Genomic DNA, 25,365 nt, shown 5'->3' with positions numbered 1-25,365 from the left:
TTAAATCATTCAGTGGAAATTTTACTAGTCTTCCTCCTACTAGCAGCATGATCATGTTTAAGATAAAGTCTCTCTCCCAGCAACATTTGTCCCCTACTCTCACCTAGGATACACAGCTTAATGTTAAAAGCATTCTTACTTCCAGTTAGGAAACTGCAGTCTTCTAGATCAGATTTAGAACAGTGTCATTTTATTTTGTATCTAATGCATTGCACTGTTAGAAGCTGATGGCTGAGAAGGGTTATTCTCTTGACAGAACTTCGCCTCAGATAAAAATCCGAACACAAACCAGAGGTTAACATACCTCAAAGATCAAGATCCTCAACAAACACATCCATAATAAGGACATTACTACCAACTGCAAGAAAAAATTCATTATGCGATGGGTAGAATGAATATTAGCCTTTGTGCAGGGCTTTTAAAGACAGCAAAAACTTGTTTCCTTTATCTTCTTATTTCCCTTATGTAGAAGAATATAAGGCCTAGAATTAAGAAAGATTGGTCTTGATCTTTGCCCAGTGAGGGTAAGCCTCAATGGATTCTCAGTGAAAACCATAACAATTTCTGCTGACACAGATGCATTGCAAGTCAAACTTTCTCTGCTTATGAATTTCCAACAAGTCCTAGCTGAGTCACTCTCTGTAGGGCAGAATATTAACAGAACAGTATCATCCTTTTATACACATTACAAATTGTAACAGATGAAAGTATTTAATTTTGCCATATGCAACCAAATCAAATGATCCGATGTAAAGCTTGCCCAAGTTAGGGAAAAGGCTTTAATCGGGCTTTGGCTCACTCTATAAAATGTGACTAAGATATTTTATAGCTATTTCCAGAAAGCAAAACTTCAGTATAAATCAACACAGTGTATTACCTGCTCAGCTTCATCTATGCACATGTGTTTCCTTGACTTAATAAAAGCTATTCTGCCTTATTATAAAAGCTAATTCCACATTTTCTTTTTGTTATCTTTTCAGAAACAGGCTAAGAGCATAAGAAAAACACATTTGGTTTAGTTTATTCCCTTCCCATTATCAATTAATTGAACAAATATATTATAGGACTTAAAATGCACTCTGAAACTGTGATTTTAATATACTTTATTGAAAAAGTACACCATTTTAAATTATTTTCAATGGGACAAAGCAATGATCATCTCTATCTACCAAGTCCTTTTTTGATGAATCATAACTACCATATGCCAAATTCACATCTGCATGACTAGCAAAGTAAAAAGATAAATCTTTTTTTTTTTTTCAACACATCTTTAAGAATTTATATCACCAACAGTTTAAAATCATGAAATGCTGATGCTCTGACTATATTTCATATCCTCTATGTTGCACCATTTCCCAGTTCACAGTTTATCCATGTATTAGCATGCCAATTGAACACATCAGTCAATGTCACCTTGAGAAAATTGTCAATAGCAGAGGAAGAAGAACAAAAGGAGGCTTAGCGCTAAGACCTGGGACACCACCACATTCTCTTGCATTTTCCTAAAGAGGAAAAAAGAAAAGAAAAAAAAAAACAACAAAAGATAAACATAAGCCAAGACTTCCAATTATGACATATGAGAATTTATCAAACTGCATAAGCAGAAGACGATTGATACAAACCACAAAAGGGGTGAAATTGATACATTCAAAAAATAACACAGGTATTCATTTTCATTTCAGCAAGTTAAGCTGCAGACTAAAAGCAAGCAGGATCAACAAGAATCATACAGTGCTCCAAGCAACATTTTAGGTCTCATTCTACATTCCATTACAGAACCGGAGGCACTGAAAAATTACTCTTGTGTAAAACGGGAGAAACCACTGCAGAAAATACTGCAGAAACCACTGTAATTGTGTCCTGTTCACTATCAGATCTCCTTACTGTCCAACAGTGCTATGGAGAACACAGGGTAGTAAATATGTGTAGTGACCTGTCCCAAGAAATACTATGTGTAAATGTGATGAATATTCCATCACAGCTGATACTGTGGAGTTAGTTTCCGAAATAAAAAACACTAACACCCAAAGTTCCCAGCCATCTCTAATGAGGAATCCTGCAGCGAGTGCTCAGACAAAATGAGCTGCCATATTCTTGGCTACAAATCTGTGCTCATGTCTTACCACATTCTATTACATGACATAAAACAGTCTACAAAAGTAACAAGACAAAACACTGTCTACAGGAGTACTAAAAAATTTTTCTGCGCTTACAATGCCACTTGCTTCCTTTAGTAAAGTGTTCTGAGTACTTTGAATATTTTCTGATGAGTTTCATCTTATAAGACAGCTTTCCAATTTGCCTTTTTAAAAAGGAATACAACTTCTACTAGAGACTAAAATAATAATAACAAAAAAGTAGAAACTTACTTCAGGGTGATATCCATGGCAAGATTCTGGACGTCTTCTTATCTTCTGAGATTTTAAACGCTCACACTTAAGGGATTCATTATGTACTATGTAGTTAAGGAGAAATCCTCTGAACATTGCGTTTAAATATCCTGAGTTTATTTGAGTGCTTTGAAATGCATGCAGTGAAAATCTTTCAACTCCTCACTTTTTCCTTTTATTCAAAGATCCTACGTGAGGTGTGTGGTCAACACAAGAATAATAATGTAATTCTATGGCTTTCTCCTCAGTGATCCATTGTTCAGACAGTATCATTTGCACTAACACTATTAACCTGTCTTTAAATAATGCCTGTAAGAAAAGCACACTGCTTTTGATAAATTCCAACTCATTAGAGAAAACAAAGTATACAGAACAGCAGAGAATAAAAAGTATGACAGCTAAAAATCAACTGCTATCTTTAGTTTGATCTTTTTTTATATGTTCGGAAAACAGGATTCTGAAATGGTTCCAATGCTCCAGACTAGTCTTAAAATGCTCGTAAACTTGGGGATTTCGGAAGTTCCAATATCAGGACTTCTATCCTCAAAAGGAACTTGCATTCTTAGTTCATAAAGTGAAGGAAGTCCCACTGCCTAAAAATAGAGACTATGACCTTACGATACTTAAAAATGCATATAAGTGTGTTTGCTTAAATTTTATTGGCTGTCCTAAATACCTAAACATGTGAATTCAACTTGAAAGTAACTAAGAATGCATTCTCAGCTGGCTTAATTTCAACTAGCCCCAGCTGTGATGCATTCTTTGAAGTTCTTAAGTCACTTTATGTAAGAAGAACATTTTCAGTGTTTACATCTTGAATCTCTTCTTGACAACTATGCAAATAAAAGGATATATCTTATTTCTATAGGTGCCATGGTAATTGGTGGGACTGAATCACAGAAGCATTCGTTATCTACTACCACCATAAAAAGATTGCTGCTTGGGATTTGCTGGATTACAAAGGACCTGCAAATTAAAAGAAAATAATTAATGGTAACATTTTCTATATATCTTAACAACGGGTTTTATTAAGGTATTTTGAGCCTGTCAACAACACCTGTATTACAGTCACAAATCTCACTGACTTTATATATTGTACTAAATCTCTAAACCTTGTAGAAGAAGAGGGTCTTGGGCAATGCTGTGCTCAGCTGATAGAATACACTCACCCATTTTGTGATGCACATAATGGCTGGTACACAGGTAGAATGGAACACAGGTTAATTCTGATGCTGTGTTAATGCCTGTCACCTTGAATTGGAACATAGCTGAATTGCACAGGAACTTATCTTCTTTTTCTTTCCTTTGATACTGAATCTTTTCTCCGTAATTAAAAACTAGCTATGTATTTATGATCTGGAATTTTCAAGTACACATGAAACCAATCAGCAAAAATAAAGCAGGTTCTTCTGCAACCAGATGGTAATAGCTCCAAGTCCCACTTATCGCCTCTAGAATCACGTCAGGGGCTTTATTCACTCTGGATCTTTCACGGCATGAAGCAACATGAATTGTTGAAACAGCTTTCATCTGGCCTCCTGAGACTCATTTTATTTCTAGGCCAATAAAATAGAGATTAAACCTCAAAATTTTCATAAGGGAGGAGATTTATTTTAGAATAATACCAATTATATGGTACAAATATGGTGATAACTCAGGACTACAATCAAATTAAGAAAAAGTATGCAATTGAAAGGGAGAGAGAGAGAAATAAAGATATTGCTTGTAAGAAGGAAAGCACCCAGGGGAGACTAGGGAAGGAACCTGTGGGCACAGTTTAATGGTCCACATAGCTGCAATGAGCCAAATTCTTCAGCACTCACAAAGAGAAAAGAGGATGGTTGAAGGGCCAAAGAGGCATTGTTTAACCCTTTATTTGAAATTCAGAACACAAGAAAAAAAAAAAAGCTTTAATGTTCAGAGACAATTTTTCATAATTTCTTAAAATTTTAGATCAGAATTTATAGGCAATATTTACAATTTCTGCCAATACAATTTTTCATAATTTCTTAAAATTTTAGATCAGAATTTATAGGCAATATTTACAATTTCTGCCAATACTCAAGAATCTGTGAAATCTGAATGTTTCAGGAATGAGGTGCTTTTCAGTGTGGTATACTGCTAAATGCACAGAATCTTAACTGAGGGTTTGAGAACCAAGATGATGTGGAGAGAAGGAGAGAAACATTTTTCCTCAGATATCTTTATGTAAAATACATATTGCCTTACTAAAATAACTCTCTGCATCTTCCAAAAAACACATAAAATGAAATTGTGGAAGGGGTGGGGAATATTTGAACTTAGCTCCAGAAAGAAAAAAAAAAAAAAGAAATTGGAAAACCTGCTATAAAAATGTTGCCAACAGAAAGATTAAACACTTTTCAGTATTTTTTAAACTTACTAAACCTCCATTAAAATTACACTTAGAGTGATCTGCAGTGTGTTAGCTTTATGTTTATACATGAAATATACATTTATGGAATACGTAAAAGGTTGAACTTTATAAAAGCACCTACGAAACAGCTGGAGCATGTAGCAAGACTGACATCATTGTAATGGAGCATCTGTAGCTCTGTGGATTTGTGTGTGGGAGAAATGGGGCCAATAAAAGGAAAGGAGGGAAAATTCTTAACAGGGAACAACCTCTGAATTGTATTGAATGAATTTCTCAAAACTATTACAAATAATTGAAACTTCAAAAGATAGGGGAAAAAAAAAAAACCAACAAAGAAAACTAATTTGATTTTATTCCCAATCTGGTTCAATTTGGACATTGTACATTTAGAAATATTTATAATATTTATAATATTTATTGAATCTTTTAAACTAGCTCAGAAAATGAGATGAAAGACATAAAGAGTCATCACAATTAACTTCAAAATGATTCACTCCTCTTTGAGACCTCAGGAGTAACTACTATTCTGTTGTACCCAACGTGTGACTGGCTCAAAGACCTTTCCTAACAACTCCATTTGTGGCCCTCAGGTAAGGCCACAAAGCATGTCAGGAAGCATGTCAGGAAGTGTGCACTATACAGCTAGCCTGAATGTTGCCATTTAATAAAAGGAGTAGACATTCCCCATTTTGCATTTCATTTTTTCTTTCACTCACACGATCAGGTGACACAATACCTCTACAGTATACGGTACATCTTCCACATAAAAGAGAAGAGAGAAAATAAAAAGGATATTGATGTTTCTACCTATTCATCAAGCTGAAATGAAAAGAAGGAAGCATTGTGATTCAGAAGAAAGTTTTCACTACAGAATTATGATGCTGAGTAGATTATTACATGGGATCCCTGACAAAATGGTCAGAAGCTATAAAGGTTAGTAGAAATTATATTCTACAGAAAATTTTGCTAGAAACACTTATTTGGGTGTATATGTATGGATTTATTGAAATTAAAAATTAAAGAAACTGCAAGGATTAAATTTATCAGGTTAAATAAAAAAAAAAACCTTTCTAATATTGAAATTGTAAAAGATTGATATCTACAATTTACACTGGTTCATTTTACCAAACATTGGATATTTTTACAAATCTATGGTCTATTATATTTTCATATATATCTTTTGCACATCTATATGTATCTATAGTCCTATTACAGACATTTATGGTAACTGCCAAAGAACATGTGATTGTCATCTAAAGAACTATAAAAATATGAAACTTTTGGCTCACTGAAATATTTTTTTTCCACAGCACATAATAAAATTTAAACAAATATTTTTTCTGGAACATCTCCTTGACCATGCTAAAGACAAATTCAAAAGAAAACTTTAACTTTCACAAGAAGTAAATGAATGTTTTTCCCTTTCACAACTATCGAATCTTATCTTTCAATGAAGTTGTGAAGCCAAGTGCATGTCCTCACCAGTCATTGACTGTGAAGTCACTGGCAAAGGATTTACATATCACCAAGTGAAGACAGAGGACTGAAGACAGAGATTCAGTTGAGCAAATAATTAGGGAAAAAAAAAAAGTCTTATTTAGCTTTCTTTTCTAGTAATAGAGTGTGCATGACCAAATTATACTTTTTTCAGATGTTCTAATTTAAGATCATTTCACAGACAAGAGATATTACCCTCACTAGATCATGGGCAAAGAAGTTCCTTCCAACCATTAGACTCTCCAGTTGCTTTGTAACTATTTGGATAATTCACATGACACTGCTTCCATGCCCACCATCATCCCAGCAGCATCTTCTTTTGGTGTTCAACATTCAGCTTCCATGCTGACATGCACTTGCATATTTGAAACTCATTTTGAGAGAATGAACATGCCAGTAAGTCTCAGGAATTGAACAGTCAGAGAAAATAAAATGTGTGTATACACAAGTCAGAAGAAAATCTTTCCTTTAAATACTGAAATATTCCACCAAAATGTGTCACTGTGTACAGCCTCCATGACTGCAGTGGAAAATAAATCTACTGACAAAGTAATGAAAGGGGTTTTGTCCTTTAGTAAGTTCCACTGTAAGTCTCTTAAGTTAATATTATAATAAGCATTTCTGAACACCTGCTGGCTGAGATTGTCCTTTGTGTCTCATAATATGAGAGTAAACAATCAGTAATAGGCTAAGGACTCCTCTTGAACTTTATTGCTGCGTTAACAAATAAAAGGAAGTCTATGTTTAATGCTTATATTTAATGTTTATGGAGAATGTTTTGTTTAAAGGGTAAAGTTCTTTTTAAGTTAAGTAAATCTTTTGGTCTGAGCCTTTTTCCTTTACAACAGTATCATCATCGTTTGACAGTCACTGCATAGCAAAAACCTTGCATAAGTCTCCATATATGAAACGTAATTAGCTGTTGTGGTTCCTGTTATGTTGAAGCCACACTGAGTCAATAAAAACCTTATTAATAATTTTTGCTCTATCTTTCATCCACTGAGAAACTTGGTTTATTTAAAGTGCCAGTCCAGAGGTTCAAAATAGGCTAGAACACAAGCAGCCTCTTCACTTTGCTTTCAAGGGGAAGGAAAGGAACAAAGAAATTTGATATCTGAATGGAGTAGGGAAAAAACCCTATTCATACAAAAATATCATATTAATGAAGAAAAACTTAGAGAGGAAACCTGCAAGAAAGTCTGAATTTTAAGTCAGAGCATTAGAAAACACTTTTCACATTCACACACATTTTATCTTTTCCTTTCTAACCTATTTTTGTATCAGTTCATATAGAGCATCTGCACAAATATCATACAAAATGAATTGGAAAATAAAATTAGCTCCATGCTTTACCTGTAATTTATTTCTCAGTTATGAAAGTATAAATTAATCTACTCCTTGAACTTCTTGAACACAAGAAGTTGGAATTCATTCATAATTATATTTGTTAAAGTTGTACTTATGAAGGCATGATAAAGCATGCTTTTAATAAGTGAGTTATAATTTCTTAAGATGGCCTGGAATTTTTGAAGTGTCATAGAAGAGCTGTAATACACAACTTGGAGAGCAGCTGTGCTGAGTGCTTGTTGACTTAGGTGCCTATGTTAGAACACTAACTGTCTCCAATCTGAACAGAGTACATGCAGACGCACAAAATTTCAAGGACAATTCAGACCAGGAACTTGGCTTTGGTGATCTGATTATCCTTGCCTTTCTGTCTTCCTCTATCTTTAATGGCAAAATAGTGACCCTATAAAGAAGAGCAAGTTGAACTTGGTGAAATGCGATATCTAAAGCAAAATGCAGATCACAGCATTTGTTCTGAAACATCTAGCGAAGTGTATTCAAACCTGATTTTCTTTTACATTTCAATCTCTTCCTTTTGCTTGTACGTATGAGAATTTTCATAAAGTTAAATTTATTACATATAATACTGTTTCTTAAAAAAACTGTTGTTTGGTTTTCTTTGTTGTTTTTTTATTTATTTAATCAACTCATTTCAGAAACGGCAACTCTATTTCTTCATATAAGAGTTACTCTCTCCTTTAGAGAGGAATAATTAGAAAATACTCTCAAGGTAGTGGAGTAGGAATTGAGTGAACACCATCCTTGCTGCACAACCCTCTTTCCACACCAAGTGCTTCTTTCTTATCCCATTTTTTCTTGAGACTCTGAATCCCTCAGGTAGCAAAGTATTAATAAGGCCACTGAGAGACAAACTGACTTGGAAAGGAGGGAGATGTTCAGAGTTGTTTTCTGGACAACCTGATATTCATGCTCTTCAGTAAGCCACTTACTGCCATCTCTGCTTAAAGCAGGACATTGCTTCATTACCACCTGAATTACAAAGCTCTGCGTATCATAGGCTTAGCACCTTCTCTCTTAGGCTGGCTTCAACCAGAAGCATTTTCCTAACATAACCGCACCCATAACAGGCAAAGCTAAGGTAATACAATTTCACATATTCAGCTAACTTTTACTTAAGTCTTATTCAGCTAAGCTAACTTAATGTTTGTTCACTCTCCACTGTTTGACTGTAACATCCAGTATTAAAGGAAATCAATATCACTCTAAATTGGCTTAGTCTCTGTATTTCCAAGCAGGAGAGCCAATCCATTTCTTTGTCCACTGGCCCAAATGCCATCACTGGCTGAACTATTTTTCATTTCCTGGCTTAGAATCATGCTGCCATTATTTGATGGCCAGTGACACTGCTACAGGACTTGTTTCAATGACTAAGAGATGATAAATCTCTTGAGTAGCATTCAGCAATTTTTGATTTTCAGATCAGTTTTCTCTTTTGCTCTTCAGACGACAAAGACTGAAAAATGTCTAAGGGAACAAAATGAATGACAAGGAACAGATAACTATAATGATACAGGACAAGACTATGTTTGTGGAAACAAAAAAGTAGAAAAGGTATATTCCCCTTATTCTGCAGTATGGAATGTTCCTTTGAAATTTGGAGATAATTTGAATATGGCAATAATATTAAACGCAATTCAATTTATTTAAATACAGTACTGCATGTTTCCAATTAAAACTTAATTTGTTTTATCATAGAAATAATGCACTGTTATGCTTTGTTTTAGGCCACATACCTTCAGATCTAAAATTATTGATCTATATGGCATATTTTACAATCAACTTCAATTTTTAAATTTTTTTTTTACAAAAATATGCTGTTATTATGCCCATGCTTATGATGACAGATGCTAGGAGTCAAGTACAAGATCGCAATAAACATATGGCTTAGGTGGGATTTTAATCCTATAAACATTTAAATGGCTGTTTGGATTCATATGTAATTTCATGATAGTGAGCTTTAACAGCCTGATTCAAGGAAAAAAATCCTTCATGTATGTTTTTCTTTTTTTTTTATTATTTTTTTCTGTAATGATGGCAAGAATTCTAATATTATTGCTTAATGTCACAGTGATGACTGTGGGACTTACAGTCAAGTTATGATTGGAATAAAATCCCATTGTTGTGTTAGCATATCTTTCCTGCCAATACACAATCATATCAATCATTTTTAGGAGGTAGTAAAAAAGTTATTTTAGCTAGCAGTTGTTTTGGCCAAGAAGAAGAAGCCTACAAAGCCTGGAATAATTTCACTATGATTGTTTGAACTGAAAACAATTAGGGCAATATTTTCAAATTGGCAACCTAAATGCATGCACAAAGACTTCAAAAAATATTCTGAATTTTCCTGGTATTCAACTCAGCCCCAGATGGGAGCTTGAGCATCTCTGTAAATTCAGCCATTTCCCTCCAGGCCTTTCAGTGTATTTTTTTCAGCGCAGACCAGCACTATAGAAGTTTGTATGTTTTGGATCAAGATTAGTTGTTACTTTGGGATTACATTTCATATATGTCAAATTTGATCATTCCTATTTTTTTAGAGAAAGAAAAAACATACAAGCATCAGGGTAGAGTAAGTGGAAAATATTGTGCATTCTGCACTCAAATATCTGTTATTCACATAACTATTGGTTGCAAATGTTCAACCCTAATGGCCTGGAACAAACTTTAACCATTCAACTGAAATGCAGATATGTGCCCAACTACTATCATGCGCTTTCCAGGCTGCTGGCCACAATTCCAACCCACATTTCTCTCACTTATCACAATTTTTAAATGAATGAATGAAATGTTTATATCACACTCACACATTGGGCTACTTGTTTTTTGTTGTTGTTGCTTTTTTTTCCACCAAAAATAAATGGTGTTAGAGACTGGAACATCTTTAATGCAATTTATAAAAATAATACGTATGCCAAGGATAACAGTTAACAGAGCAGTTAAACTATATGAAAAAAAAAAAAGACCTAGTCATTCTATCATATAAAAAGAGGCAGATAAGCTCTCTGGCTCAGGCCTGTAACCTGAGCACAAGCTAAAATATTGCTACTACTACATATAGCCTTAGTAACTTGAGAACAACTCGGTGTCAGTATAAACATACCTAATCAAAGCAAAGTTCAGAATGAAGCAGAAAAATGAACAGTATCATCCTCACTGTTGCTGCAGGCTTAGAATACCAGAAAGTTGTTGCATCGTTGGTATCTACTTTGTTTCATAGAACCGCAGGATCATTAAGGTTGAAAGAGACCACTAAGTTCATCTAGTCCAACTGTCAGCCCTTCCAGACGGGAAAATCCAGAAAGGCCATTCATCTCACATTATCAGGAAATGGTTTCTCATAAATAACTACAGCTTGAAAAACAGTATCTTACTAATCCCACACTAGAAACTTTGCAAACATTCAAAAGTTTTGAATACATAGAATTTGAAATTTACAAAAGGACGTTGTATAACAATGAATTTGACAACATCCCTCAGCTTTCTATTCCAGCTGTCCACATTTGTGACAATGTATGATAATATAGAATTTCAGATCACTAGGATTAAAGTGAACTGCAAAACTTTTGCAAAGATATCAGACTCAGAATTTCCACTGACTTTAAATATTAGTCAAAGCTGATGTCTGGACAAATCTGAGCTCACTTGAGGGTGTGGTATAACGGTGAATCCAGAGGCAGAGCGGCTACCTGATTTTGTGATAACTGTTTAAAACAATGGGCATAAAACAAATCATATCAGAGGGTTCTTATAACTCAGGTATTGCTTTTTGACAGTTAGCAAGAAGATAATATAATTTCTGTGTTAGGCAATGTGTGTTTTTTAGTAGAGCTTTTGAGCCATATTCAAGTAGCTGTGGTTTATATTGAGAAACATCTCAGATATTTTAAAATGTTAGATAACATCTAAGCTGAATTCCGAATATAAAGATTGAAAACTTAGTTGATTTCCTGTGACTTATAAAGACTCATAAATATTACAATATTGTAAAAGTCACTGTTGTATTGCATGTCTGCTAACTATTCTTTTCCACAGCTTTATGTCTAGAACACACTACCAAGCTGCAAAGAAGCAATTTATTCTGAAGACTATTTTTCCAGTATAAATAAACCACCTGCCTCAATGCCATGATATTTAGCTACTGGGAGAATTGAATTCTAGAAATACAGAATGTAATAACAGCAATGTCAGTTAAATAGTATTTTCTTAATGACTATTTAAATTTTTATTGATTGATCATTTCTACCTGTATATAAACAGAAGAGAGAAATTCTGAGAAAGGATCTGTAAAGAATATCTGTAAAGAATAAGATCATATGCGTAAGAAAAATACAACTTTGATGAGTACTGGCTATCCTTGCTTTAGCAAGTAAGGTGGCACAATAGCAACAGACCTATTTGAAACTTGCAGTAATAAAGAACTAATGTCTACCTTGTTCACACTGTAGGTGTGTATTTCAAACTTGCTTTTCTTGTTGCTTGAACAAAGCAACCATTAGTGGTAATATACATTAAAATTTTGACCTAATTTAATCAAGAAGGAATCAAGCTGGCATTCTCCAGGACTGCCCTGATGTAAAAGCTGAAGTACAAATAGCAAAGATGACCAGGATTTTCATTCAAAAAAATCTAATAAAATCTAGAACTAAAATGCTCATTGGATGTTTCCACAGTGTGCTTTACAAGAATGTTGTTTGTATAGATATGAAGCAATGACTGGGATGATCACATCTGAAAGAATTATGTGCAGTATCTGTCATCGTCTCCACATATGTATTATTTAAGGAAATTTAAAATTCTGTATTATTTAAGGAAATGTATTAGTGTTCCCTTGTATGGAATTCAAATACTAAGATTCATGGTCTTTTAGATTCATGGTCTACTAGATTCATGATCTATTAAACTCCGAGGTTCACTATAAAGAGAAGTGTTAAATGTAAAGATGCCTACACTGCGTATGTATCATTTTTCATCAATCAAGCTGTGTTATATTGTAAATATATTACAAACTGACATGAGTTTCCTAGTATTAGCAATTCTTCACAAGTGTACCTGGCTTTAAAAATTCACAGCAGTGTTTTCCAATTTTAACAAGTTTTCCTCTTCCAAATCATCTTTGATATGTATATTACTACTCAGCTGAATATATTATGACATTCATACAACCTTTTAAATCTCCTGTCATTACAAAGCATCCTTTCACTGTGTCAGCTTCTATCTATCATTTGTTTAATATTTATTACTGCTTGTTTAAAGTATAAAATTATGTTACTTTTAAGCAGTGGTTATATTTACATTTTATAGCACTACTGAGCTTAACTATGAACACCGAATGGCGGAGATCACCACCTTCCCACACATATGTTTTATATGTAAACATCTCAAGCAGTTCAGCTGTGGGCTATTTGGAAGATATAAGTATGGAACTGAAGAGCTAAGAGGTGGAGTACACCTCATCCTACTTGTCAGGGAAAAAAAAAAAAAAAAAGACACTGATACTAATGAAAACATCAATGGATGGAATTGCTAGAAGTCTGCAAGATGCTAGACCCTGCATCTCCAGAGTTTTAAAGTACTTACAGATGGACCATGTGGCCAGTGCTATGAAGTTCCCCAATGAAAACGTTTCACATAACTGCAAGAAAAGACCCCTGAACACTTCCTCATTTTTCTCTTTCTTCTATGAAATCCTCATCATATTCATTACATATTCCTTGTCATTAAAAACATCCTTTGAAAAAACAGTTTACTGTGGTCAGATTTATTTTTTACTTTAAGTTTTGATCCACAGTGATCTTTTATTCTTTAGCCTTTTCAGAACTGCTGCGATGCCAAATAAATTGCAAGAGAGAAACTGAATTAGCAAATAGAGATGTGCATAGCTTTGTCAACTACATAATCAAACTCCAAGGTATTTGTTCCTTTTGGAAAGCTTGGACACAAATAAAAACCAAGAATAATAATGAATAACTATATCCAGTTTCTTAAAAGAAAATAGTAATTTACAGTGTTTCCTAAACTGGTCATTAAAAATATATGTTATCGAGGGGTAGAGATAAAATTACACACACAGTGGCTTTAAATTGCACCTGGATGCCAAACAGTGTAATAACTGTTGCTTTTGGAGTGAAGAGGAACTTACACAACATACAATCGTTGACATGTTGGTAACATGATATAGGATTTTACACTACGTATAAAGACCTTTAATAAAGAATTCTACCAGTCTAGATTGCATAATTTGATACTTTTCACAAAGAAAGAAAGAAAAAAGAATAGTCTTTGAAGGTCTCCTAAATTTTGATGCTTTTGGTTACTACAGGATTCTTCAAAAGCTGACGTTGCTCCAGAGACCTCTTAACACATGGATATTCTGCAAGTCTGGAAGGTCCCATTTTCAGACATGCACTTGAGACTTCAACAACTAACTACTGAGGTATGTGAAACGTTGACTTTTCTTTGTAGATGCTCCTTGACTTAAACAAACATCTAAACAAAACTCAGAGATTAAGATCCGTCCACCACTGCCAAGGTCAGTGTAACTACAGCACACCTTTGATCCAAATGGGCATAGGTCAAAGCCATTTATGTGCGTGGTATCAAGCGTACTTGGCACGGTTACCGAAAAACAGCCGTATAAAACCACACAGCCTAACCATAAAGTATAGTGAAATACAGAGAACATTTGCTTTCCTTCAGGGTCATATAAGATGGATACAGTAAAATGAATACAACATAAAATGTCTTCGAGAAGACTGATTATAATTTACTGCCCAAACTACTCCAGGAAATCTGCAGGAGTATTCTGATGTATGTATATAGAGCTCCAATGAAAGAAATAGGCCCTTGATGCTTTGCTTGTTTTATGTGGCAAGCTGATTTGTTTAGAAGTAAACTAGCTACATCTGAAAAGGCAAATGATTATTTATTTCATGGGAAATTGAACTGCATATTTATTTACACATTTTAAACACGATCAAGTACAGCAGTTTGGCAAGCTTCTACTGAGGAACAAATGCAGAAACATTTTAGCAAATGATGGTATAGCTCAAGATTAAGCAGTTTTTAAAAACCATTACCATTTTAATGTCTACAGACTGCACCATTCCTGTCACTAATATACTCATGCCTTAAACAATTTGAATCTAATTTGTATTGTTATTTATCTTTTACTGTCAAATAAATGCAGTCAGTGGACAAATCTTGTTTCCCACTTGACATTCACACAAAGGGTTTAGCAACATCCCTGATCAACAATTCCATCATGATTGACCTCTTTGACCTCTGTTTATTGACAATGAACAGAACACAATGCCCAGCGAAATCTGCAATACCTAGGCCACTATTTAATTAATTAAACAATTCCTATGAATTTAACAATTAATTTGCATTTGATACACAGCAAAGTAAAGGGAACACTCACATTTCATCCTGCATAAATAAAACTAGTGCAGAAGTCTTTCCTCAAGTTAGGATGATTGTAGCTATATATTTCCTTGTTTCTATACTGAGGATATACTTCTCTGATTTTTGCTTTTATTTCTATTTTATGTCTTATGTTAATGTGCAAATAATCAATTGGAAAAAAATCAATTGGAAAAAAAAAGCAAAACATTTATTTACATTTATGGTACTGACCTAGTGGAGCTATAAGTACTTCAGTTCGAACAGAAGGGCACTTTGCCTTTCTGGGTCACTGGTAGTAAGGCCAGATTTTTGATCTGCATTCAAGTCCAGCATATCATCACACAAGAACACAAGAGGTTAGAAGGGCAGATTTTAAAACATTTGACTGTGGGACTGCTGTCTGATTTATACATTCATAGCTTCTAGGGTTGCACATGCAAATTCGGCAAGCATGAACTCAAATGACTCCTTGCAATTCTAATACCCATACTTAATGTATTAATAGATTATTTTATTTAGTAAGTTGCTGGACCTACAAAAGAATATTTATATCTACATTCATGAGTTAACAAGAGAATTAATGGTACTTTCTCAACTGAAACTAAATGAAAATATTGGAATTCTCCAAAAATTAGATTTGCAATTAGAAAAACTTTTTTTTCTGTTTGTTATAAAAATTGTTGAGTGGATACATTAAAAACATCAGGTAACTGATTTTGGTCAGATAGATGATAATCCCTGCTAATTTATAACAAAAATCATAATTCTTAGTGGTCTTGAGTATCAGCAATTAAACTGTAATGCAAAGAGCTGCAGAAAGCAAAAACTGGTCATGTATCTAGTGAGAATTGCTGGAGAACTTTAGTTGACATACTTGCATTAAAAATTGGCTAATTTACTGCAGCAATACCTCATAAAACTGCAAAAGCACTGAGATGCTATGTTAGCCAAAGTGTATTTCTGACTCTTTAGCAGCTCAAGCTGCCATGGAACATTTATCAGTCCATCATCTCACTTTTCTCATGTACTGCCTTTCTTTTTCTCTTTCTTTCCCTCTTTTTCTTTCTCTCTTTCTTTCTCTTTCCTTTTCCATTTATCTTTATTTTTCTTTTCTTTTTGCTTTTTCTTTTCCTTTCTTTTTTGCTATAAAAGGGATTAGCTTACTGGAAAATATGAAAGCAATTCATATTTTTAAAAAAATCCCATTTTTTTCCCTTTTGTTGACAGTACATAGAAAATGTGGGCTGACTTATTTTTGATTGTTCTTTAAATAACAGATTAATTTAATAATTGCCGAGATATAGAATAACAAAAAATTATGGGGTTGGATAGCCAAACCCTGACCCTAATGACATTCTTACGTTAATTCTTATTTTCTTTTAGGTTCCTGCTTTCTTAATAAAACCTATATTTTTGAAAATCAGTTTAAACACTGCAAATTATTTCAAAGTAGCATTTATTTTTTTGCTAGTAAGAGGTAAGTTTACAGTAGAGAGTATACTTTATATATCTTTATACACTCAGTGCCTGACTCAAGGCCATTTCAGTCTATAGGTGCATTTCCATTTCTAGAATAAGTTTTGAGAGATGACTTGCAAAGGTAATCCAGCCATTTATGAAGTAATTAGCATAAACCACTAAGTGTGATTTATTTGCGAGGAGATACTTTAAGTTTAAGCATCCATCATTAAAAGTTAGAGTATTTGTAAGAGCAAGGCTTAGTTTTCCTAACTACAGCTGGTAACTGTTTCCCTCTGATTAAGCACTGTGAAGCGCTGAGTATTCCAAGACCAGTAATAGCAAATTCAGTTTTGAGTTAAACTGAGACCTTGGCTCTCACCACATGACCCTCTTAATGATGGCTTTGACCTTGTTAGCAATAGCACAGTATTTGTACTCCAAAATGTCTTATCTAAGTAACACTCTACAATTTCAATTAACAACAGTCATCATTTTTACTTCTGCTCTAGAACTATCTTTATTTTACTTTTTCAGACAAGGGCTCTCTTGTGCCTGACACTGTAGGAAAGAAAGATAGTGACTTGAATAAGTAAACTATGACAAAAATTTCCTTGCAGCAGAGTACTGCACAACTTCTAGCTGCAAACCAGTTCACAGTATACTGATCTTTTACAAAGTGTACTTGAGAGGAAGTGGTTATCCTACAATATTAGCATGGATAAATATTCAGTTAAATATTTACATACCTCTTCTTCTAATTGTAACAAATGTTGGCAAGTATACATCACAAATAGATTGAACTGTAACACAAATCCAAGGTAGGCACATAGAAATATTCCACTGTCTCAAAGGGAGGTGATTTGAGCCCCACGTATATAACAGACCTTGTTCGGATGTGTTCACGGAGCAAAGCATCAGTTCACATTTCACTGCATATAAGGCTGGACCCTAATTTTGAGTGATTGAGCTCATCATTCTTAAATTACAAGTGTTAAGCAATACACTTGCTAGTAAAAATATTTATTGATACTGAGACCATGAAACAGAAAACTGGGTCAGAAGATGTAGGTCTTCAAAGGACTTTGGGTCAAATTCCTTAGCTGTTCTGCGGGAAAGTGTCTGGGGTTATAACAAAAATATTTGGAATCCAATGTAGTCTGCAATCTTAGATGCAATTTCTAGATTATTAATGACAGTGGGTAAGTGGTATAATGAAGAACTTTCCCATGAGAATCTAGCAGTTCTTCTGGATTATTTCTTTAGGTTTTGCTATTGCTTGTGGAGAAGAATAATGGGTGCCTTGAGATCAGTTTGTAACTTACAGGGTTTTCTTTTCTTTCTTTCTTTTTTTTTTTTTTTTTTTTGTTCCACTGTGGAACACAAAATGTTTTTCTATGAAAGAGATCGTAGCGCATTATTTTTGAAATACTATAATTTTCACTCAACGCAGTTTCCAACTCATTGCTGTCCAAGCATTGCAGAATTGTGTTATTTTTGAAAGTTATTTCCTTTGACCTGAAGTTACCTAAGAAGACAGACTGAAATCTGCTTTCCTCAGAAAACCTGGTCCTGTTAGATTAATCTTCTTTTGATAGAAACACGCCTATTTGCAATATTTAAGCACAAGATAATTGTTACACATCTTTTCAGTACTATTCTGCTAAGTGAGCACAGAACTGCTTGAACTCTACAGAGCTGGCATCAAGCACCCAAAGCAGTGCAATGTACATTGTATTTGACATGTCGAGTGGAAAAGCCATAGCTTGATTTTGTTGTGTTTGTTCTTTTCAGTCAGTGGGACTGAACACTTAGACACTTAAAGTGTTCCCTCAGATTGACTTACGAAGAACTTTTGTATTTCTATCCTATGAAGCCATGTAAGAACAATTATCCAGGAGAAAATTTAGCAGCCAGTCCTATTAACTTCAAAAAGATGTTTTCACCTTTTTTTTCTATCTCCACATTGATTTATTCCAGAAGGGGACAGCTGTAACAAGTTTTGTTTGATTTATAAATTCTTGACATTTACATTGTTAGACAAATTATTGCAATGTATCTCCATTGTGATTATGACCTCTCAACAAAAAGGAAATCTAATTAAAAGAGACTTATTGAATTACAGAAATTTGCATAAAAAATGTTCATGTTCAATACCTACACAATTCTCCAATTAGAGTGCAGCATAACTGCAGTACAAGTTTGTTGTACGAAGGCACGAAATACAGAAGAGACATTTTTGGTATGAAGGAAGAAAGTCATTCTCTTCTTTTAAACCTATGACGGGCAACTTTACAGTAGCAACTGACAAGGTTACAGCACTGACATGAGAGATGTTAACTACTAACTCAGCTTCCTATCACTGAAAGTTTGAAGGATAGGTTTAATCTTCTCCCACTCTTTTCAGCCTAACAGTTCCAAGCAGGAAACATTTGGCATGCAAGTAAAACAACCAGATCTCACCATAGCACAACGGAATTTGTAACCTACCCAGCAGAGTTCCATTCCTCTGTAGAAGCACTAACAGTACTAACTTTTCTGTATCCAAATCTTTGCAAAATTTGCCCTTAGAGTGCTGCCCATTCCCAGGAGAAGACTTCAGTATTCTTTGAAATTAGCAAAAGCTTCTACTGGTTTTACATTTTTTTTTAAAAGAAAATAATAGGCACTGCTTTAATTTAAGAATATTAAACTTGTAAATGACCCGTGGAATAAGAGACAGTGGTCGTTATCTAAGATAAAACATACAGACTTGTACGTTCTTCAACATAACCTTGAATAATTCAGTTTTACTGCTTTGCCACAAAATTGTATTAAAAAAAAAATCAAAAGGGCTTACTTGAAACAGTCATCGCAAGCAATATTCCCCGTGGTCTCCTTTATAGTGCGTTCGGAAACAAAAGCTGGATATTCAGTATCACAGGGCTCTAGGGTTTGTTTCAACCTCTGCGCTATAGGCACAGCAAAAACATATCTTGATGTTAACATGGGAAGAACAGCAGACAGAATTCTGAACAAGATGAGAAGCTGTATTACAGAGCACAGAGAATGGAAATGTTACTCAGCTTCTGCCACCCTGTGAGATTTCCTAGGCAGTGCATAACACTATTTTTTCAATTGAAGAAAAAAAAGGAATCTATCAATGGAGTGTAATTTTCTAACATATGACCATTAAAGTAGTTATCCATGGTTTAGCCTTTGCCAAACTTGCTTATATTTACGGACGATTACTTATTCCTTCTCCATGGAATCAGGATGGAGTTGCTGTTGTTTTTATTTCAGTGATGTTGTGCATCACTAGCTCAGTAAGTATGGGCGCTTCCATGTATTTGATAAATAAATTTTGATAGATTTTACTGAAGCCAAAAGTACTTTTTTGAGTTAAGACTTGGAGATCTCTAAAGAGTTTCAGCAGTAAAAATAACTCCGTGGGTAGAGGACAGAAGCATTATCTTGCCTAGAACTAATGCCTGTAATCTGCTTCCCAAATTTGTAATCATAAAAACACCGTGACAATTTTCACTAGCACAGGGGTCAAGAAGGGGACATTATTTATACCTTAAAGGTGGGGAAATGAAGGCACAAGAAAACGTGATTGTTCAAGGTCAAACGACAGGACAGCAGCAGGGCTGGGAACTGCAGGCAGCTCTTCTGACTCTCATGCTGATGCATCTGTTGGACAATGTCTCTCCCTCATTCTTTCCTTTTCCTCTACACCCCTTTGTTTTTCCTTAACACAGAGATACACTTGCACATCAGCACAAATGTTAAGCCTATCTTAAACTAATTGCTAAGTGAGAAAACAAGACCAAGTATGACAAAAATAGATTACACTAAACAGGCTCTTGGACTCCACAGATCTTCCGTTCAAGACAATCTGTTTCAGAGCCAGTGGTGTATCTATTACACATTGACAGTGGAATGAACAAAACTGCATTTGCAATCATGCGTGTTTCTGAAACGTATTTAATTAGAATAAATATTCACCCAAAGAGTACCTCAAGAATGGTATAAAACTGGTGAAGAAAATTTTGTTGTTTCTGATGCTTCCATTATGGACATCATCAATTTAACAACTTAGAATGTTCTTAAAATTTATCTGAATAGCTCTACTGAACCTTCTCTTTCTCTGCTTTTCTCCTTGCCTGTTGCTAAGAATGACTGAAATTTATCTCACCTGTAATTTTGTGTTTGCCCTCACTTACATCAATACAAGGGTCTTGTAATGGAGGCTGCCAAAGACAGCCTCTCAGGCCCTCTTAAGAGTCCAGAAGATGGTGGAGTTGCCCAAGATTCAGGACATCAGTTTCTTCTCTCACATTTACAAGTATTTACATTACAAGACCATGGGCAAGAGTATTCTTCCTACCGTGGCTTCATAAATTGACAGGTGTGTGGGGAAGGTCTAGGATTTTAACATGTCATGACAGCAATTAATATCATAATCATTATAGGAAGCAATTTCCCCATTAAAAGACTTGAAATTTTGCTGCGCTTTATTAAGTACCATTAAGTAAAAATAACTGAATTTGTGAGTTAATTGGTTTTATTTTCATGATTTGAAGTCATACTCTTACAACTCGTAGTGGCAATGTAGCATCTACAGACGAACAAACCTAAGTATACATGTTTTTCTTGCCTGCTAAATTTTGTCTGTAAAATCTCCTTTGCTTTTGCTTTGCTAATACTTGTTCATTTCCAAACTATCACTTACTAATCACATCTCATCTGGCCAAGCAGTGCCATAAAACCATGATATTCCAGTGAGTGTGATGAGAGGGATTTATTATTATTTTGGATACCCTTACTCGTCAAGGAAATGGAGCACGGGAATTGTGTAGCAAAAACCACTTTCAACTAAAACATGAATGAAAATCCTTCAATCGCTCTGCTGATTTAAAGTGTTGTCCTCAGGAAATGAAAGGTTGCTAGTTATTAATTGCTGCCTTTTGTAGTTAGCGTGTGTAAAAACCAAAACAGACATTTATTTTAAAGAGATGAGGAAGGATGCTGCCCTTAGAGGATATTTCCCCTACCTCACAATTCAAGTGTCACTGGATACTTCATAATGGGATACATTAAGGCACATTTGTAAGGTACACATGAAAAAAACACCCCAAAGAAAGTAACTATTCCCTACTAAGGCTGCTTTGTGCCGTTCTGCAAACAGTAAGAGTGATGGCTGGCATACCCGCCATTCTTCTTCAAATATAGGAACAGATTTGCCTTTCCTGGGACTAGCACAGAAAACCCCGCTGTCCTTCACAGTCATCCATTTTCATCATGATTAGGGACATCACTGGAAAGCGAGTTGTGGTTTTCAGATGACCCATATAGAAACTGCTGATAATGAAACAGCTGGTTCTCATGGAGATCTGTTTCTGCATGTGCATTCAGTTTACACTAAGCTCATTGTTCACATAACAGAAAAATTGGCTGCAGTGTTACAATAAGAATACACAGTTTCCATCAGTATGGGAAATGCTGCTCTAAGCTGATGCTTAGAAACTTTCATCTCCAGCAGACTTCCATATCAGCCTTCTTTTCTCTCTGCTCAATAGGTACATCAGCTTGAAGCTGACAAGTGCTTTGCCATTTACGGTGACACTGCCCAGTTGCTTACTGATAGAGGACACTGGAATACTCCAGGGCATCAGGGTGTTCAATTTTCCCAATGCTCTACTTTCAGCCAGGATTTTATTTTGGCATAACAACCTAGTACCAGTGCAAATAGGAATTAAAATATAAAGCGACATGTTTGATCTCTGCTTTGCTGAGGAGTATAGAAAACTGCAAAGCTGAGGCTGAAAAAATCATTTTAAATCACTGTACCAATAAATGCTGTGCTGCACAATTGGCCAATGAAATAGCCCAGTGACTAGCACTGATGCAAATTAGCTCTTTAATTCCGAGCAGCACTTCTAAAATGTCATTAAAAAATCTGTGAAAATATGAGATAACTGAAATTCAAAACTTACAGTTCTTAGGGATTCTTAAAATTTCATTGTTATTTCAGAAGAATTTTGAATAGTAAAATAAAACATATTTTTAGCTTGTATTGTTTAAAAGTAAAAGCATAAAATTTAGTATCTTAACATTTAAAATTTATTTCCATACGAAATTATATTGAGATTATCATTTTCCTTTGGAACTAAGTTGAAATGGCATTTTGAAGAACAATCACCCCATGCATATAATAACAGCTCCAGAAGAAACATAGTATTAAGAAGAAAAAGGCAGTGTAACTGTTTAACTCACAGATCGTCTTAGAATGAAGAGAAATATTTTAGAGGAAAAAGAAATTCTACTATTCCATTCTCTACTATTTTAACCTTTCCATTATAGTAGTGCACTGCACTCTTAGAGCACACGAGTACTCTAGTTATTCATAGAAGAACTCAATTCTCCTTTTTATTTTAGGAAATATTAAAAGAGAAGAGAATGCTGAAACAAAAGGAAAACTCATTTATTCAGAAGTCTACTATTTAATCAAATTTTTTAATGTACATTTAAATTTAAAAAGAAAGTAGAACAGAATTTACACTTACCTTTTGCTGTTAGATCAGAGTGCCACCAACTGCATAGATTAAACTCCACAAGGAACCTAAAGAAATTAGATTTTTCAAATTATCCCACAGAATGTTTCCAGTACACTACATTGACTGCAGTTCGATACTGTTAATCCCACTTTAAGTAGAAGCTAATGCAGAACTGAAATTCATGTGGCTAACGTAAGTCTGGGGTTATCAACTTCTGCTTCTGTTGTATCTTACCACCAGGAATTTATTCCAAAATAAACCCTATTAATAAATCATAGATTTCCCTACTGCTGAACTACATTCTTATTCTTATCTGTTGCCCATAAAAACTCTCAGTGCATGGCAGCACACAGTATTTTCATTGGTGAACATTACTGAAAGCTCCCCTTCATCATGTAATGCATTTTGACTCTCCAGTAAAATGTCATAAGATTGATAACTACCCCCACTACCACTAGGAGAAGAAATAAAATAATTCCCACAATTACTTCAGGATTTAAAATAATAAAAATTATTTTATTTCTAGGAGCAGCAAAGACTGATTAACCGGTGTCTAATCAGCTCTGAATAGACACCTAGTGTAAGCATTTTCCCCACTAAAATATACTTCGATTTGCTCTGAAGAATGGACTGAAACATATCTGTCTATCAGTTAGTCTAAGTGTGGAATGTAAAATCAATATCCAGTTTATCATAGGAACATGAAACGACAACGTTTCTAACCACAGAAAGTTCCTTAATTTTTTGAAGTTATTATGGTTTGCATCAAAGTCATATTTTAACGCAATTTATTTTCCTGATACTTACTTTGAGCACTGCTATTATGATCAATCTCTGCCCTCTGGCAATAGCCACCCAGTTGATTTTCCTTACCTTTTATCCCAAATTCTCTGGGAAGTTCATATAATTTGCAATTAAAAGAAACTGACTACAAGAAAAAAGATTAATTCTATTTCAAGGGAGATAAAATTAGTTCGATCTGCAAGCTTGCTCTCTGATAAATACAGTAAAACAAATTCAATAAATTTATAGGCTTCCTCTTCATACAGTATTTCTCTGTGAATTCACTGACAAACTTTCCTAAGGGCAATGCTCATTTTATATTAACTTCAATTGTTAGAAGAATTAGACAAGGTGGAAATTGAATACAGTCTACAGAGTACGCCTTATCTGTAAAGGGTCCATCTTACTAAAATTTAGGAGATGACGAACTGCGCAATGAATCACTCGAACAGTTTGCTGTACTCACAACAGCCTGCCCAAGCAGCATTACAACCTGAGACTCGTGTTAAACACAACATTCAGTGTTCAATTTAACCGCAATAATAAATTTGGTTTGTATATTGCAATATGCTGGACTTCCTAAGCAAAGACATACAGATAGAAGTGACGACCATGAATAATGTAATAGAAGTGCAACTGCGCCTTCAAATAGCTGGGATTTTTTCAGATATTAACAGTGCTAAATTGGACTGAAAAAATGGAGAACTATTACAAAATTGAAAATAATAAAATAAAAATAATACAATATACATAAATGACAAAAAATACAAATGTTCATTAAGCATTAAAAAATACAAATAATCATTAATTTGCATAAATATCCATTAAACTCTTGAAAAAAAATTACTTACAAGACAAGCTCTGTCATAATCCATTTTACTGCAGCAAAGAAGGCATTATAAGGCTGAAGAGAAGCAACTCATTTAATAAAAGGGCAAAACATGCAGTATTTATATCTTAACTGAATTCTTCATGGAAAGACAACGTTATGGATATTAAAATGCATGGGAAGCATGAGAAAAAGAACAATAATTTTGTTATGAAAGAAAATATACCATTCTGCTGAATAGTAAAATATACAGTAATGAAATTTTCTTTTAATGTGGTTGGTTGGACACACAGATTATCAGCCGGAAAAGGAAAGTTTTGCAAACTATTCTTAAATATTTAACCTCTAGGGGTTCCTATTTCCCAGGCTAATGCTGGAGGAACAGCTCTGTAAGAAAATATGGGGCTTTTCTTAGGCTGCAACTCACAGACTTGCCTCTCCACAATGTAAATCTCTATTCATTATCTCCGTCTAATGAGACTAGGAAATGCTTATGTCATTTGAAATTACCTAAACAAAGTCATCTGTGTCATAGTAAAGGCTCACTTTTAAGCACTGAATGTAATTTCTAAGATCCTTCCCCACCTCTTTTATTTTGCTTGATTATAACACCTACAACACAGCAAATATTTTTAAAATCCTGTGTTTACAGTACTACAAATAATACAGATAAATCATAAAATTTTGGTTTATTTTTTAAAA

General features: G+C 34.4%; 1 protein-coding gene across 8 annotated transcripts in view; it reads right to left on the bottom strand.

Annotated features, from left to right (window-relative positions):
- Positions 1–1,005: 1,005 nt before the first annotated feature.
- CACNA2D3 (calcium voltage-gated channel auxiliary subunit alpha2delta 3) overlaps positions 1,006–25,365 on the bottom strand; it is a 396,960-nt gene continuing 372,600 nt past the window's right edge. For 4 of the 8 annotated variants that reach the window (XM_085235716.1, XM_085235715.1, XM_010718481.3 and 1 more), the window contains 6 exons: positions 24,686–24,738; positions 23,061–23,116; positions 19,352–19,463; positions 3,244–3,356; positions 2,370–2,452; positions 1,006–1,502 (listed from right to left, as the gene is read on the bottom strand). In XM_085235716.1, the coding sequence (XP_085091842.1) occupies positions 1,410–1,502; positions 2,370–2,452; positions 3,244–3,356; positions 19,352–19,463; positions 23,061–23,116; positions 24,686–24,738 (510 nt within the window). In that variant the 3' untranslated portion in view covers positions 1,006–1,409. Of the gene's footprint in view, positions 1,503–2,369; positions 2,453–3,243; positions 3,357–19,351; positions 19,464–23,060; positions 23,117–24,685; positions 24,739–25,365 lie in introns of those variants that run through there. The other 4 variants (XM_085235717.1, XR_014886317.1, XR_014886318.1 and 1 more) reach the window with 4 other exon arrangements.

The sequence above is a fragment of the Meleagris gallopavo genome, chromosome 14 (assembly GCF_905368555.1).
Source record: "Meleagris gallopavo chromosome 14, MGAL_WU_HG_1.1, whole genome shotgun sequence".
NCBI classification, from domain to species: domain Eukaryota; kingdom Metazoa; phylum Chordata; class Aves; order Galliformes; family Phasianidae; genus Meleagris; species Meleagris gallopavo.
Note: the sequence above shows the minus strand (reverse complement) of the source record. Positions and strands in the feature narration are given on the sequence as shown.